Source organism: Entelurus aequoreus, linkage group LG07 (genome assembly GCF_033978785.1).
Source record: "Entelurus aequoreus isolate RoL-2023_Sb linkage group LG07, RoL_Eaeq_v1.1, whole genome shotgun sequence".
NCBI classification, from domain to species: Eukaryota; Metazoa; Chordata; class Actinopteri; order Syngnathiformes; family Syngnathidae; genus Entelurus; species Entelurus aequoreus.
The window spans coordinates 24,378,657-24,396,768 of NC_084737.1; the positions used below are offsets into that span (position 1 = coordinate 24,378,657).

The 18,112-nt window shown below is 39.7% G+C and overlaps 1 protein-coding gene across 1 annotated transcript; it reads right to left on the bottom strand.

Moving 5' to 3' along the window:
- Positions 1–1,489: 1,489 nt before the first annotated feature.
- LOC133653568 (zinc finger protein Xfin-like) lies at positions 1,490–17,786 on the bottom strand. Its single transcript, XM_062052988.1, has 3 exons — positions 17,365–17,786; positions 13,136–13,354; positions 1,490–4,812 (listed from the first exon to the last, which is right to left on the bottom strand). The coding sequence occupies exons 1-3, from the start codon at positions 17,483–17,485 to the stop codon at positions 3,836–3,838; spliced, it is 1,317 nt and encodes a 438-aa protein (XP_061908972.1). The 5' UTR covers positions 17,486–17,786; the 3' UTR covers positions 1,490–3,835.
- Between the last annotated feature and the right edge of the window lie 326 nt (positions 17,787–18,112).

The following is an 18,112-nucleotide window of genomic DNA, read 5'->3' on the forward strand; positions in this document are numbered from 1 at the left end:
ACTAATCAAGTGTAGTAACATAATTTTGCCACAAGATGTCAGTAAAAGTCTACATTAAATAGGCAGAACGTCTATTTTAACAAAGATTGAACGTCCCAGCTCTCAATAAAGTAGTTAATACACAAAAGACACAACACAAACATCATAATAAACAATGTGAGTTACAAAAGCAGACTGACAGACATGTTCTGAATCAAAATGCAGTGCTAGCAATCAGGCCTGGCCCTAACCAATCTGGCGCCCGAGGCAAGATTTTAGGTGGCCCCCCACCCCACATCGGCAGTGAAGTGTATATACTCACAAGAAACCGAATAGCTTTGTCTTTGACCTTTTTTTTACTTAAAGAAAGCAAATTAACATATTATATGAGAATGCTATGTTATGATTATCTTTAACCGAATCACAGCATTCCCTCTCATGTGATATTGCTTTATTAACATTAATGATGTGCACTTTAACAACTAGGCTTACAACTATACCTAATATATAAAGGGGTGGGAAAGTGACTATTACCTGCAGGGCAAACATTAGCTAACCAGAAGGCAATAACAATGTAAACAAAAAACACCTGCTTAAAAGATCTAATACAAATGTCCCTGAGGAATGTAAGGTGGGAGTACTGTAATTACCTAACGTTACATTATTATTTTCCGTAACAATTTAACCCCCTCCACAATATTAACCTGACGTTAAAACAGAACTAGCTATTGATTGATTAGCAATTGCCGAATCATGCAACATTAGCTTAATGCTAAAAAGCCAGAGGTTACTATCACATTCTGTAACAGACAAATAATTTCATGTAGGCTAACGTTACATACCTGCTACCTCTGTCTTTTTCTCGTTTCTCCTCCTCTTCTTTTCTCTTCCCTGGGCACCTGACAGTTTTGGCCGTTTTGACATCTCGTGTTGATTTTTTGATGTGGTGATGTCCAAAAAAAGTCATGATACGGGAAGGGAGGGGGTGCACCGTGCGGGGGGAGGAGGGGCGTAATGTTGTAACAAATAATATTTCTATTAAATAGGCTTTACTTTGCATTTTAATTAACGTGGGATTATTTTTTGTATGTACAAATAATAGTACCAACTTTTTTTTTTCTCCAACATTTGTGGCACTGGCGTGGCGCCCCCTGATGGACGGCGCCCTTAGCATTTGCCTATACGGCCTATGCCACGGGCCGGCCCTGCTAGCAATTAGTTTGTCAATGGAATTGATTGATTGATTGATTGAGACTTGTATTAGTGGATTGCACAGTACAGTACATGTTCCGTACAATTGACCACTAAATGGTAACACCAGAATACGTTTTTCAACTTGTTTAAGTCGGGGTCCACGTTAATCAATTCATGGTAAATGGAATGTTAAACAGATCATTAAACCAGCACAAATAAGACAGAAACACGGTGATTACACAACTTTAAACCTTAAACAGATGACAATAAAGTACCTACAAATCTGTGTTTGACCACAACAACTAGTAAGATCAGCGTTGCCAACTCCTCAGTAAGGAAAGCAGCTATTGGCTGTGCTAAAAGTCGCCGGAAGACGTCATCGCCTCATTTACATAATCCACCGCAATGGACTCGGAATGAAAGAGATTAAAAAAAAGACTTTAAAAAATGCTAAATATGCATTTAACTGCTAATAAAGTCTTCTGTTGATTCTTAGTTTGTCTTAAAATTAAAATGGTTGTGCATTGTTAAATGTTAGAATATCACATTTGCTCAAAAGACTGGAAAGTTGTGACATTGACAAGCGAACAGAATCTATTGACTGGCTCATTAACATGAACCATGTTCAATTAATGAGGCTCTCCTCTCTGCTCTGACTGCAGCTGGGACTGCTGCGCGAGGCTACTGTCAACCTGAACACCCGTGAGGAGGGGCTCATGGCAGCACCCGCTGCTCGTTGACAACATAAACTGCAGCCTGATGCCTTCTTTCATGTCTCCAAAACATCCCCAAAAAAGTTGAGACATTTGTCGCTCGTCACTTTTGGGCAAAAAAAAAGGATTTAGTATTTTAAAATACATTTCTTATTGCATAAAGGTGTGGGACATATACATATAAAACAATCACAAAACAATATTTATAATACAAAATAGAGACCCAACAAATAATTCATATAGTCAAACATTTTACAAACCCCAAAACCAGTGAAGTTGGCACGTTGTGTAAATCGTAAATAAAAACAAAATACAATAATTTGCAAACCCTTCTCAACCTATATTCAATTGAATAGACTGCAAAAAGAAGATACTTAACGTTCGAACTGGAAAATTTTATTTTTTGCAAATATTAGCTCATATGGAATTTGATGCCTGCAACATGTTTAAAAAAAGCTGGCACTAGTGGCAAAAAAGACTGAGAAAGATGAGGAACGCTCAACAAACTTAATTGGAAAATCCCACAGGTGAACAGGCTAATTGGCAACAGGTTGGTGCCATGATTGGGTATAAAAGCAGCTTCCATGAAATGCTCAGTCATTTACAAACAAGGATGGGGCGAGGGTCACCACTTTTTGAACAAATGTGTGAGCAAATTGTCTAACAGTTTAAGAACAATATTTCTCAACGGGCTATTGCAAGGAATTTAGAGATTTCACCATCTACAGTCCGTAATATCATCAAAAGGTTCAGAGAATCTGGAGAAATCACTGCACGTAACATTGAATGCCCATGACCTTGGATACCTCAGACAGTACTGTATCAAAAAGCGACATCGGTGTGTAAAGGATATCACCACATGGGCTCAGGAACACTTCAGAAACCCACTGTCAGTAACTACAGTTTGTCACTACATCTGTAAGTGCAAGTTAAAACTCTACTATACAAAGCGAAAGCCATTTATCAACAACACCCAGAAATGCCGCCGGCTTCGCTGAGCCGAGCTCATCTAAGATGGACTGATGCAAAGTGGAAAAGTGTTCTGTGGTCTGACGAGTCCACATTTCAAATTGTTTTTGGAAACTGTGGATGTTGTGTCCTCCGGACCAAAGAGGAAAAGAACCATCTGGTTTGTTGTAGGCGCAACGTTCAAAAGCCAGCATCTGTGATGGTAAGGGGGTGAATTAGTGCCCAAGGCATGGGTAACTTACACATCTGTGAAGGCACCATTAATGCTGAAAGGTACATACAGCTTTTGGAGCAACATATGTTGCCATATTTCAGCAAGACAATGCCAGGCCACATGTTACAACAGCATGGCTTCATAGTAAAAGAGTGCGGGTACTAGACTGGCCTGCCTTTAGTCCAGACCTGTCTCACATTGAAAATGTGTGGCGCATTATGAAGCGTAAAATACGACACTGGAGACCCCGGACTGTTGAACAACTTAAGCTGTACATCAAGCAAGAATGTGAAAGAATTCCACCTGAAAAGCTTCAAAAATTGGTCTCCTCAGTTCCCAAACGTTTACTGAGTGTTGTTAAAAGAAAAGGCCATGTAACACAGTGGTAAAAATGCCCCTGTGCCTACTTTTTTGCAATGTGTTGCTGCCATTAAATTCTAAGTTAATGATTATTTGCAAAATAAATTCAGTTTTTCAGTTCAAACATTAAATATTGTGTCTTTGCAGTCTATTCAATTCCAAATAAGTTGAAAAGGATTTGCAAATCATTGAATTCTGTTTTTATTTACGAATTACACAACGTGCCTACTTCACTGGTTTTGGGTTTTGTAATCTATAAAAGTATAATAATATTGTGTTACACACACAACAATGATGTCACACATGTTATAAGTGCTGCTGATGTTAGAATGTCACAGAAAAAGTATTGAACAAAATGCATTCGCTGTTGCTGCTGCTGTTGAGCAAATTGAACATCAGGTCCTCCTCATGGATTGGAGCTTTTTGTTTCATCGGCAACAGAGAGCATTAGGGACCCAGTGGTTGCGTACAAAGTTGGGGTACTGGGAACAAGCACACTACAGCCGTGACTCGGATGATGGACGCTTGTTACGAACCAGCAACCCTGGGTTGGCTGGCACGGCCACACTACCATCTGAGCCACGTTGCCCCCCCAACTGCTGCTGTTCTCACCAGCACACCTGTGTTTTTTACACTGATACTTAGAAGAGAATCTTTCACCACACACACTGCAACTCAACACTTTTTCTTCAGTGTGTGTTCTCATGTGTACTTTCCAATCATGTCTTTGTCTATAACCTTTACAACAGACTGAACAGATAAAAGGTTTTTCTCCAGTGTGTATCAATGTGTGTTTTTCCAAAGTGTACTTCGTTGAGAATCTTCCACTACAAACTGAGCACAAGAATGGTTTTTCTCCAGTGTGTTTTCGCACGTGTGTTATTAGAGTACAACGGAATCTAAAAGTTTTGGGACAGTGAGAACATTTAAAGCGTGTGTTGTCAGTGTGACATGTCTTATCATCTTTAGAGTCTTCATCATCAATGTCAGGAGAGTGAGACGTTTTGTCGTCACTATCTGATAGTGGAGCTAAGATCTTGTCTGCTTGTGATCCTCCACAGTGGTCTCCATCAGCTTCTGTTGTCAGGTGTTGAGTTGAGCTGCTGCTTGGAGGCTCCGCCTCTCTCTTCTCCTCACTTTCACCTTTGACCTCATCATCTTCACTCTTCACAATCACACCAATTACTGGGGACTCCTGACTGATGCTGTGTTCCTCCTCTTCTTCTTTAAAGTGGGGGGTCAGTGGGTTCTCTTCTTCTTCTTTAATGTGCAAGGACTGTGGCGCATCATCTTCCTCTTTATTGCGGGAGGGATGTGGCTCCCCCTGTTCCATCCTAAAGCTCCATTCTTGCTGCTCAGGGAGAAGATGTTTTTCTAAGACGTCTGCAGGACACGGGAAGACAAACATGCTTTAGAATCATCCAGCTTTTCTCAGTCACATGAGGCATTCAGTATGTTTACATGTACTAAAGAAAACCAAAGTCCTGTGTGAACTGGCATGAAATCTTCATTGGGGACAAACTCTTTGCAACATTATTGACAGAAAAGAAGACCAAGCCAGAGCGGAAGGACTTTTTACATGCGACAGGGTCTAAAATGTAGATTACATTATTTGATTTAGAATTGATAATGAAACCATTACAAAACGTGTTAAAAAGGCTTGTAAATGAATTGCTGAAATAAGCAGTTACATATTACATCATATCCAGTTACAGTATTTTGTCAAAACTATTATTAATCTACTTTTTAATTTACAGTTAATGTCTGGTTACTTTCTGTTGTAACATGTTTTTATCTACACTTCTGTTAAAATGTAATGAGCCCTTAATCTTCAGGTGTTTGATACTTTACATTAGTTTTAGTGATACTACACATTTGGGTATTGATCCAATAACAAGTAATTATATGGGCAATATTGGTTATACCAATGCTGATACTTATAATTCAAATTTTCAACGTCATTGGATGATCACATTTTTAATCACAATTATTATCAATCAGACAAAAACACAGGACGGTGGTGTAACAATATCAATTAAAGGCCTACTGAAATGATTTTTTTTTATTTAAACGGGAATAGCAGATCCATTCTATGTGTCATACTTGATCATTTCGCGATATTGCTATATTTTTGCTGAAAGGATTTAGTAGAGAAAATCGACGATAAAGTTCGCAACTTTTGCTCGCTGATAAAAAAAAGCCTTGCCTGTACCGGAAGTAGCGTGACGTCACAGGAGCTAGTATTCCTCACAATTCCCCGTTGTTTACAATGGAGCGAGAGAGATTCGGACCGAGAAAGTGACGATTACCCCATCTACGAATCTTTCATAGATGAGGAACGTTACAGTGAAGGACTTGAGAGGCAGTAATGGACGTATCTTTTTTCGCTCTGACCGTAACTTAGGTACAAGCTGGCTCATTGGATTCCACACTCTCCTTTTTCTATTGTGGATCACGGATTTGTATTTTAAACCACCTCGGATACTATATCCTCTTGAAAATGAGAGTCGAGCACGCGAAATGGACATTTAAAGTGACTTTTATCTCCAAGACAATACATCGGTGACACACTTAGCTACTGAGCTAACGTGCTAGCATCGTTCTCAAATGAAGATAGAAACAAAATAAATAAACCCCTGACCGGAAGGATAGACAGAAGACCAACAATAATATTAAACCATGTACATGTAACTACACGGTTAAAAATTCTCAGCCTGGTAAGGCTTAACTATGCTGTTGCTAACGACGCTAAGGCTAATTTAGCAACTTAGCAACCGGACCTCACAGAACTATGTACTCTCTCCTTTTTCTATTGTGGATCACGGATTTGTATTTTAAACCACCTCGGATACTATATCCTCTTGAAAATGAGAGTCGAGCACGCGAAATGGACATTTAAAGTGACTTTTATCTCCAAGACAATACATCGGTGACACACTTAGCTACTGAGCTAAAGTGCTAGCGTCGTTCTCAAATGAAGATAGAAACAAAATAAATAAACCCCTGACTGGAAGGATAGACAGAAGACCAACAATAATATTAAACCATGTACATGTAAATACACGGTTAAAAATTCTCAGCCTGGTAAGGCTTAACTATGCTGTTGCTAACGACGCTAAGGCTAGTTTAGCAACTTAGCAACCGGACCTCACAGAACTATGATAAAACATTAGCGCTCCACCTACGCCAGCCAGCCCTCATCTTGCCATCAACAGCCGTGCTCACCTGCATTCCAGCGATCAACGGCGCGACGAAGGACTTCATCCGTGGGTTTGGCGGCAAGCATCGGCTAGGCGTCAGGGTAAGTAGTCCTTGTTGTGTTGCTGTAAGTATTGTAATGCCCCGCAGTGGAGAAGGAGTCACACAGACGAGGATGCGCTGCTCAATCGCTTTATTAACAAGCGGTAACTGGTTGTAGTTAAAAAAGTAACGCACACACATACACAAGCTGCTGTTAGCCAAAACTCACGCTCACACACACTCAAGTTCTCCGCCAACTCACTCGCGCATGCGCGTTCCCCAAACCCTTAAAGACACAGTACACTAATGCAAATATCACAGATATTACAGTATTGTACTTAGCCGCTAAGACACCAATCGATCCCACCTACAACATTCTTCTTTGCAGTCTCCATTGTTCATTAAACAAATTGCAAAAGATTCACCAACACAGATGTCCAGAATACTGTGGAATTTTGTCGATGGGGTCCAACCACTTCCGTTGCTTTTGTGACGTCACGCGCATAAATCATATCCAAAGGAGTTTTTCAACCGGAAGAGTGGCGGGAATTTTAAAATTGCACTTTATAAGTTAACCCGGCCGTATTGGCATGTGTTGCAATGTTAAGATTTCATCATTGATATATAAACTATCAGACTGCGTGGTTGGTAGTAGTGGGTTTCAGTAGGCTTTTAAATATTTCAACTATTTTCTTCTTTTGGGTCTGTTTTGAATTATTTGGTTGTTGCTCTTTTTTTGTCCTGTTCAGCAATTTAGGCACATCATATTGTTGATGTAGATGTCCGTATCTGCTGTACAGATTTAGTTTACAAAAGAGAAGTGTGGAATACTTCTCTTGTTGCCTTATTTGTATTTGATTTTATTAAATGGATTTATTTCATGTTTGGCACAGCTGGGCCGGAGCAGGGGAGGACAGAAAGAAGAAAAATAGAAAGACATAGCTGAAAACAACAACAGAACAACATCAGCAAATACGATATACCATACCATACCATACCATACCAACTTTATTTATAAAGCCCTTTAAAAACAACCACAGTTGAAAAACAAAGGGCTGTACACCACAAAGAAATAAAGGCAAAGGACAGACTAAAAAATAAAATTTAAAACAGAAGTAAAATACACATTAAAAAAGCAAATACAAAATTACCCTAAGAACAATTTTGTTAGATAAAAAGCAGTTAAAAAAGTTAAAAGTTAAAAACAGTTTAAAGTCTCATGCTGATATGTAGAGATCCATCCATCCGTTTTCTACCGCTTGTCCCTTTCGAGGTCGCGGGGGTGTTGGAGCCTATCCCAGTGGCTTTTGGGCGGACAAGTCAACATGTACACATATGGCTCCCCAAGGGGATTTGTCAAATGCAGAGGACCAATTTCACCACATTAGTGTGTGTGTGACAATCATTGGTACTTTAATCTTAATCTTAATATGAAAAATGATAGCAAATTGGGCCCTGGAATGACACCACTTCGGCCCCGAGTTCAGTTCAAAACTTAGGGGACAAACATTTTTGCAGCAACTTCCTAAAAACACTAAAATGTTTCTGTCGTACAGAGGAACTTGGACCATTTAAACACATTAGCAGATCCTTGTGTTGACATTTTAACGTTCACTATAGAGAACACTTGTATTTTGCATAACAGGACTATTTTCTTCAGAAATGTGTAACTGACAAAATAAATAGAACAAAACCAAATGTCCACTGCAGAGGATGCTGGTTCTCAAAATAAGAATAATAGTGAAGGGAGAATGTGAGAAAATTTGGCCACTAGAACAGTTTAGTTGAAGAGCCCTGGTTTACACCAACAAGCATTGAAAAATAATGATATGGAAGCTGAAATAAGTCAATATTTTTAAAGTATGTGATCAAATAAAAACCTACCCATCTAATAAGTGACAGAATGTTCTCAATGAAGACACTTTAAATACGTGACACAACACATAGTATACGTCAGTAAACATCTGGAAAAGGTTTTATATTTTTTTTAACATTATTTTTAGGCAACGTGGGACCAGTAGTGACATAATGTTTAATATTGTGGTTAATTTAGCAGCAAACAACAACACAGGATTTCCAAAAAACACCTTTACTAGTGAGTCTAAGAGGAGCATCAATATTTGCTTTCAAAATATGGCAAATCTCCTGGGAAAATTGGTAAAAAATATGGCATTTCTCTACATCACAACAACTCACTATACTCAATTTTATAGCGGTTTATGAATTGAATACATTTTAAGGTTTCCCACAACACTGCACAAGGAAGAGAAAGGCAGTAGGGGGTGTGGCAGCTGAGCGTTGCAGTAAAAACAAGGCAACTTTTCTCAGCGGGCATGGGCTTGAGTAGTGGTTATTAGTTATCCATTTTACTAATTGTTTTTAATACTAAATATGGGTATCATACGTGTATCTATTGTATCTGCTAATGTAGATATGTTGTACATATAAAGAGGCTGATACTGATATTTGTCACTATCTAACACGTCAAAGACTCGGATAAATTGCTCAATTTGCAAAGCGGACCTTGCTTTTGGAGCGGAGGCATGTCGGACAGCTGGAGGATCCCATTCCCGACTATCCTTGTTAGCTGGGTAGCTAACAAGAGAGAGACAATGTTGAGTGAAAAACAGATGTATTTATCATGTTATCCAAAGTTTGACAGCTTTGTCTAAATACATCATTATCATCACAATATATATTTTCTTTCTGTGGAAGCTACCTAGCTTTGATCTCGTTTTGTTGTTATTGACATTATTTTGACTGTCTTTTGTTGACCTCAAAATCATGTATTGGTTGTTTTTATCAGCACTTTCCCTGTCCTTGCTTTTAAGTGGACAAACATTTAATATAGTAATTATTTTGTAAACAGTCTAATGAGCAACACAGTAACAGTACGAATAAATATGTGTGCATGAATGTAAAATCCAATGGCTGAATTAGAGCCAGTCTGATTAGTAACCTTTAAGATAGTGGATGACTAGTCTGTGTGGGTTCCCTCTGGGTACTCCGGCTTCCTCCCACCGCCAAAGACATGCACCTGGGGATAGGTTGATTGGCAACACTAAATTGGCCCTAGTGTGGGAATCTGAGTGTGAATGTTGTCTGTCTATCTGTGTTGGCCCTGTGATGAGGTGGCGACTTGTCCAGGGTGTACCCTGCCTTCCACCCGAATGCAGCTGAGATACCATACCATACCATACCAACTTTATCTATAAAGCCCTTTAAAAACAACCACAGTTGAAGAACAAAGGGCTGCACACCACAAAGAAATAGAGGCAAAGTACAGACTAAAAAATAACATTTAAAACAGAAGTAAAATACACATTGAAAAAGCAAATACAAATTACCCTAAGAACAATTTGTTAGATAAAAAGCAGTTAAAAAGTGAAAAACAGTTAAAAAAGTTAAAAGTTAAAAACAGTTTAAAAATGGGTTTTAAGAAGGGTCTTAAAAATAGCCAAAGAAGGGGCCTGTCTCACATGGAGAGGGAGATTGTTCCGGAGTTTGGGACCCAAAACAGAGATAGGCTCCAGCACCCCCCGCGACTCCAAAAAAGGGACAAGCGGTAGGAAATGGATGGATGGATAGTCCACTATCAAAGTAGTGGTTAGTTGCAGTCCTAGTAACTAGCAAAATAAACCTAGTTGTCAGCAGACCAGACAATTGTTGTTTCAACCTTCTGTGCATCTGCTCAGCACAGACAAGATCCCCTGTACACAGTATCACTACATGCTAGTTTAGCCGCTACCAAAACAACTAGCCCAGGGTCGGGTTGCGCAATATAGACGATATGCAATAAAAATTATATGAATTTAATATAAGATGGAGCGTTTGTTATTACTGTGATATCGTGGTAATGCATGTTGATGACACATTCTAGCTGTGTCCCACACATTTGACAACAACAAGCACATTGTAGCATTCTTGCTAACGGCTAACATGCCTCCACAGTACAAAGCCACATCTAAGTCAGCATTCCTCGTCTTCATAGCGTCAAACTGTGTTTCTTACAAGTAACATTATCACTGGAGGACAAGGAATAGATAAACATGCTACACTACACACTGTTGGGGGGGAAAGCTAACCGCAAACTAGTGCTCTTGAATGCATACAAAAGTGGCAGATCAATACAAAACATGTTTACGTTCAACACTACAGTGATTAGATTGATATTTGTTATTACCACATAATATATTGCCATACTTGTTATTGTTTACAAACTCTGCAAATAAGTCCCAGGACACAAGAAGACTTTAAGGGCAAAAACCAAAGAGTTTAAATCAGAGCCAATAAAATATTTAATTGATATTGTTAAACTTCCATTCTGTGTTTTTGTCTGATTAGAATTGTGATCAAAATGATTTTGAAAATCAAAATCAAAATGAATAGTGCCCCTGTAAGTACTTGGTATTGGATCCATACCCAAATGTGTAATATCACTAAAACTAATGTAAAGTATCAAACAACAGAAGACTAAGTGATTATTACATTTTAACATAAGTGTAGATAGAAACATGTTACAACAGAAAGTAACCAGATATTAACTGTACATTAACAAGTAAATTAATAATTATTGTTTTGACAAAATAATACAAGTAGAAATTACACAATATGTTAGGAGCAAATTAGGAGCCTTTGTAACCTGTTTTGAAATTATTCTATTATCATTCGTATACCAAATTAGGGCTGCACAACTAAACAAATTTTAATCAACATCACAATTTTGGCTGCTATGATTAAATGAGAGTGATTGTCTGTGATATTAACATTAAAAAGCGGGCTTTGCTTCATATCAAATCAAGCACTTTCACAACTGCAGCGGCATAGAACAGCCCAGTGAAGTGCCATCGTGTGCACGCGACGCCTGAGACCATTGTGTGCGAGCACAACACACTATATCACCATGCGGAACTGAAACATTAACATTATGACTTCTATTAATATTAACATTAACTAACTTTTCCCGATGTTACTGGACCCGGGCGTAATGGAGGCTCAAGGTTACAAACTAAAGGCCTACTGAAATGACATTTTTTTATTTAAACGGGGATAGCAGATCCATTCTATGTGTCATACTTGATCATTTTGCGATATTGCCATATTTTTGCTGAAAGGATTTAGTAGAGAACATTGACGATAAAGTTTGCAACTTTTGGTCGCTGATAAAAAAAAGCCTTGCCTACCGGAAGTAGCGTGACGTCACAGGTTGAAAGGCTCCTCACATTTCCCCATTGTTTACACCAGCAGCGAGAGCGATTCGGACCGAGAAAGCGACGATTACCCCATTAATTTGAGCCAGGATGAAAGATTCGTGGATGAGGAACGTGAGAGTGAAGGACTAGAGTGCAGTGCAAGACGCATCTTTTTTCGCTCTGACCGTAACTTAGGTACAAGCTGGCTCATTGGATTCCACACTCTCTCCTTTTTCTATTGTCGATCACGGATTTGTATTTTAAACCACCTCGGATACTATACCCTCTTGAAAATGAGAGTCGAGAACGCGAAATGGACATTCACAGTGACTTTTATCTCCACGACAATACATCGGCGAAGCACTTTAGCTACGGAGCTAACGTGATAGCATCGGGCTTAACTGCAGATAGAAACAAAATAAATAAACCCCTGACTGGAAGGATAGACAGAAAACCAACAATACTATTAAACCATGGACCTGTAACTACACGGTTAATGCTTTCCAGCCTGGTGAAGCTTAACAATGCCGTTACTAACGACACCATTGAAGCTAACTTAGCTACGGGACCTCACAGAGCTATGCTAAAAACATTAGCTATCCACATACGCCAGCCAGCCCTCATCTGCTCATCAACACCCATGCTGACCTGTGTTCCAGCGATCGACGGAGCAACGAAGGACTTCACCCGATCATTGATGCGGTCGACGGCTAGCGTCGGATAGCGCGTCTGCTATCCAAGTCAAAGTCCTCCTGGTTGTGTTGCTGCAGCCAGCCGCTACTACACCGATCCCACCTACAGCTTTCTTCTTTGCAGTCTTTATTGTTCATTAAACAAATTGCAAAAGATTCACCAACACAGATGTCCAGAATACTGTGGAATTTTGCGATGAAAACAGCTTTTTGTATTGGATACAATGGTGTCCGAATACTTCCGTTTCAACGATTGACGTCACGCGCATACGTCATCATACATTGATGACGTATTGGCATGTGTTGCAATGTTAAGATTTCATCATTGATATATAAACTATCAGACTGTGTGGTCGGTAGTAGTGGCTTTCAGTAGGCCTTTAAGACTTCTTCACAGATTTTGTAAGAATTTTCTAAGACCTTAAAATTGATAATTCGATTTTAACACTTTAAGTCTACGAGCATGAACTGATGAAGCCTACTCAGATGAGAAGCCAAACGTCTTCTAAGATAAACTGAACAGTCCAGTTGTGATGGGTTGAATGCCCTGAGAATTAAATTATATCTGGATGTTGTGCTTACTTGGACTGTGTTGAAGGTGTGAGGACTCAGGTGGTTTGTCTTCATGGTCTTCAGTCTTCAAAGAGACAACAGTCAGTGGAAACTTGGTGAGATCAGCCTTCTGCTGCCCTGGAAGACACTCTCCCTCCTGAGTGATCCACACTTCCTCCTCTTCCTCTTTAATGTGGGGGGGCTGTGGCTCCTCCTCTTCCTCTTTAATGTGGGGGCGCTGCTGGACGCCTGTTGGGTGAATAAGTAAATACAAATAATAGAGAAGAGACCGTTTTCGACTGACCCTGTTAACACAATGAAATTGTTTATGTTCTTTTGTGTGTTGTGTTAAAAGTGTGTAGCTAAACAACCAATTAAAACACGGGAAATACTTATTTTTGTCTCAGCCACTAAAATTACTTTAATAGTGGTACAGTGAGTAAAAACAGGCTTGGACGTATCGGAGGGCTTATAAAACCTTTTAAAAGCCTTTATAAGTACATAAGTAGGCATTTATAACTTTATAGTCACTGGCGTGAAGTGCATACCCATTTTTTATATACACTCGTTGACCTATTACACCTAAACCTTATCTCTAACTTATATCTGTAAGTGCCAGGTAAAACTCTACCATGCAAAGCGAAAGCCATTTATCAACAACACCCAGAAACGCTAGGCCTGAGCTCATCTAAGATCGACTGATGCAAAGTCGAAAATTGTTCTGTGGTCTGTCTGACGAATCTACATTTCAAATTGTTTTTGGAAACTGTGGACGTCGTGTCCTCCGGACCAAAGAGGAAAAGAACAATCCGAATTGTTATAGGCGCACAGTTGAAAAGCCAGCATCTGTGATGGTATGGGTGTGTATTAGTGCCCTAGGCATGTGTAACTTACACCATTAATGCTGAAATGTACATAAAGGGTTTTGGAGCAACATACACTATATTGCCAAAAGTATTTGGCAACCCATCCAAATGATCAGAATCAGGTGTCCTAATCACTTAGCCCTGCCACAGGTGTATAAAATCAAGCACATAGGCATGGAGACGGTTTCTACAAATATTTGTGAAAGAATGGGCTGCGCTCAGGAGCTCAGTGATTTCCAGCGTGGAACTGTCATAGGATGCTACCTATGCAACAAATCCAGTCGTGAAATTTCCTGGCTCTAAAACATTCCAAAGTCAACTGTCGGCTTTATTATAAGAAAATGGAAAAGTTTGGGAACAACAGCAACTCCGCTGCCAAGTGGTAGGCCACGTAAACTGACAGAGGGGTCAGCGGATGCTGAAGCGCATAGTGCAAAGAGGTCGCCGACTTTCTGCGCAGTCAGTTGCTACAGAGCTCCAAACTGACCTTCCAATTAGCCCACGTACAGTACGCAGAGAGCTTCATGGAATGGGTTCCCATGGCCGAGCAGCTGCATCTAAGCCATACATCACCAAGTCCAATGCAAAGCATGGGATGCAGTGGTGTAAAGCACTCTAGAGCAGTGGAGACGCGTTTTCTGGAGTGATGAATCACGCTTTTCCATCTGGCAATCTGATGGACCAGTCTGGGTTTGGACGTTTCCAGAACGGTACATTTCGGACTGCATTGTGCCGAGTGTGAAATTTGGTGGAGGAGGAATTATGGTGTGGGGTTGTTTTTCAGGAGTTGGGCTTGGCCCCTTAGTTCCAGTGAAAGGAACTTTGAATGCTCGAGGATACCAAAACATGTTGGACAATTCCATGCTCCCAACCTTGTTGGGTACAGTTTGGAGCGGGCCCCTTCGTCTTCCAACAAAGCAAGGTCCATAAAGACGTGGATGACAGAGTCTGGTGTGGATAAACTTGACTGGCCTGCACAGACTTCTGACCTGAACCCGATAGAACACATTTGGGATGTATTAGAACGGAGACTGAGAGCCAGGCCTTCTAGACCAACATCAGTTTGTGACCTCACCAATACACTTTTGGAAGTATGGTCAGAAATTCCTATAAACACAATATGCAACCTTGTGGACAGCCTTCCCAGAAGAGTTGAAGCTGCAATAGCTGCAAAGGGTGGACCAACATCATATTGAACCCTATGTTTTAGGAATGGGATGGCACTTCAAGTTCATATGTTAGTCAAGACAGGTGGCCAAATACTTTTGGCAATATAGCGTATGTTGCCATCCAAGCAAGGTCTTTTCATGGACGCTCCTGCTTATTTTAGCTAGACAATGCCATGCCCCATTCTGCATGTGTTACAACAGCGTGGCTCTGTAGTAGAAGAGTGCGGGTACTAGACTGGCTTGCTTGTAGTCTAGACCTGTCCCCCATTGAAAATGTGTGTCAAATTATGAGGCGTGAAATACCACAACGGAGACCCCGGACTGTTGAACAACTTAAGCTGTACATCAAGCAAGAATGGGAAATAATTCCAGCTGAAAAGCTTAAAAAATTGGTCTCCTCAGTTCCCAAACGTTTACTGAGTGTTGTTAAAAGGAAAGGCCATGTAACACAGTGGTAAAAATGCCCCAGTGCCAACTTTTTTGCAATTTGTTGCTGCCATTCAATTCTAAGTTAATGATTATTTGCAAAAAAAAAAGTTTCTCAGTTCGAACATTAAATATCTTGTCATTGCAGTGTATTCAATTGAATATAAGTTGAAAAGGATTTGCAAATCATTGTATTGTTTTTATTTACCATTTACACAAAGTGCCAACTTCACTGGTTTTGCGTTTTGTCCAACAAAATGTTGTTTTCAGCACAAAACAGTTCAATATTAGACAAACAAACACTGTACAAGGGTTACAGAACAGGACCACTGATGGGTCGCCAGAAGGTGCCCCATGAAAGGTGGGAAAAAGGTAGACGCTGGGGGAGGATGAGTAAAAAATGGTTTATCTCAGACTGTGCTCTTGAAGGGGCCCAGTCTAGAGTGTGAAAAAAACTCCATAGCAAAGCACATATACATATTACAACATACAACCTGAGACTTGCAAAGAGGGGTGAGGGGGTGGGCATCCGGCCAGAAGCTGCCAGCCACTACGGGCACTGCTTCGTTCGTCATACCACATGGGGTGAAGCGTCGAAGGCGTGGGGTATGTGTGGTGTGTATTTTTTGTGGATATGTGTGTGTGTAAGCCTGCAGAATGTCTCTGTTCTGCGACCTTAGTGGTCTTGCAACCACCAGTCAGTCCAAAGACAACAATGTGTGTGGAATGTTTTGTTTGCGAGCGAAAATACAATTTGTTTTTCACTCTTGTCTCTATCTGGTCCTCAAATTCATCCTGCAGGGCAGACGTTATCTAAATCACAAGAGTGTCTACAGTTCTGCCCGCATCCTCCAATCATTTGTGGCAGCTTTAGGGTACGTTGAAGGCTGCCAGCATCTTCCAATTTGTCAACAAACCAGAGCAACGCTTACTCGAATCAGCAAATGTAAATTAGGTATTGTTGGCGCTTTTTAAATGGTTATTTATCGGATTTCATGGGCGGAATAGCAGAGCTCCCATTAGCTCCGCTCTGAGTTAACTTTTATTAACATTTATTAAATATTTAGAATGCATTAAAAAAAATCCACCTGTCGTCGTGTCTTTCATAATGATTGTGAACAAAATTCCCCCCAAAAGGTGCCTTTCCCCTTTAAAGATAATGGAAATTAAAAACAATTCTCATTACAAAACTACTTAAAAAACATTTATACTATATTTTTGTCATGATACAAAACACTTTTCTTCATGGTCATTTTGTAGGCTTGGCCAAAAGGAACTCTTACCCAAACATATTTTACTATGTGGTGTTTTTATGGAGTATGTCCATCAACACTTCCTCTTTAGAACACAGCTCCCACATTCACCTGGAGACCATCCACGACACGATGGAGGAAAGCCAGTTACTTTTATGTTCTTTTAATAAATCAAGTTTTGACTACTTTACTTATTGAAAGATGATTGACAGTACATTTTAACTTTCACTTTTTGATACATGTTGGTCAGAATTAGGAAGTTAGCCATTTAACGATGAATTATATTGATTATAGTAAAGTATACTTGACGACAGTGTAAGTTTTGTTTAAACATGTTGATACACATTTTTACAAACTGAGAGGAACATCAACCTTTCATAAATATTGTCTGTCTGAAACTGTCTTGTTTTTATGACCAATATAAAAACAAAGCTGTGCATAATCCTCACATGACAATCCACCTTCCTATAGACTACATGTTTAAGAATACTGCTAATAATTAACCATAACGTTAGTAGACATGTGAGAGTGAGAAGTAAACAAACCTGTTCTGTGTAACACAACTTGATGTTTCTTGAAAACAGCGTCTAGTAGTTGATGTTGTCGCTCGGTCTCTTTTGTTGGAGAAAGTTCCTCCTCGTACTCTGCTATCGATCTTTCGCACATTTTCACACAATCACAACACTTTACACTCACACTTGATCTCTGCTTAGCAATGTGTTGATCACTTCCGCGTCTCTTTGTTAGCAGCTAACTAGCTAAGCTAACTAGCAAGCTAAGTTAGCAAGCTAAGCTAGTATGGGAAGCAACAAAGTGCGCTTAAACTAATGTATCCAGACCCAAACAATTATTAACGATTTGTACTGCACTAAAAGCACATGTGTGTACATGTTCGTGCTGATTATGAAAAAAAACACTATAACAACCATAAGAACGTATTTTCCATCAAACGCCATTTTGTTTTTCTTCGTCCTGCTTAGTTCACGCGCAGTGTTGTCAGATCTCGCGAGAACCTGTGGAACTTGTGGAAGGCAGCAATACGCCTAAAACAGGGGTCGGTAACCTAACCCGAAATGTTAAAAGATATATGGGACCAAGAAAAACAAAAAAAAAATCTGTCAAGCGCTGCAAAAAATAAAAAGCCTTATATAAGCCTTATAATGAAGGCAACACATGCTGTAAGTGTCTATATTAACTATGTTAGCATACTATCAAAATTACCAAGTTAGCAAAATACATATTGAGCATTCATGATTAAATGTTTATTTTCCCTCCATCGCATCCTGGAGAGAA

Excerpts from the sequence above, each read along its gene's own strand:
- LOC133653568 (XM_062052988.1), bottom strand. The coding sequence starts at position 17,485 with ATGTGCGAAAGATCGATAGCAGAGTACGAGGAGGAACTTTCTCCAACA. Across the intron at positions 13,355-17,364 it reads AGTTGTGTTACACAGAACAG|GCGTCCAGCAGCGCCCCCAC; the intron begins GTTTGTTTACTT and ends TTCACCCAACAG. Across the intron at positions 4,813-13,135 it reads ACACCTTCAACACAGTCCAA|ACGTCTTAGAAAAACATCTT; the intron begins GTAAGCACAACA and ends CGTGTCCTGCAG.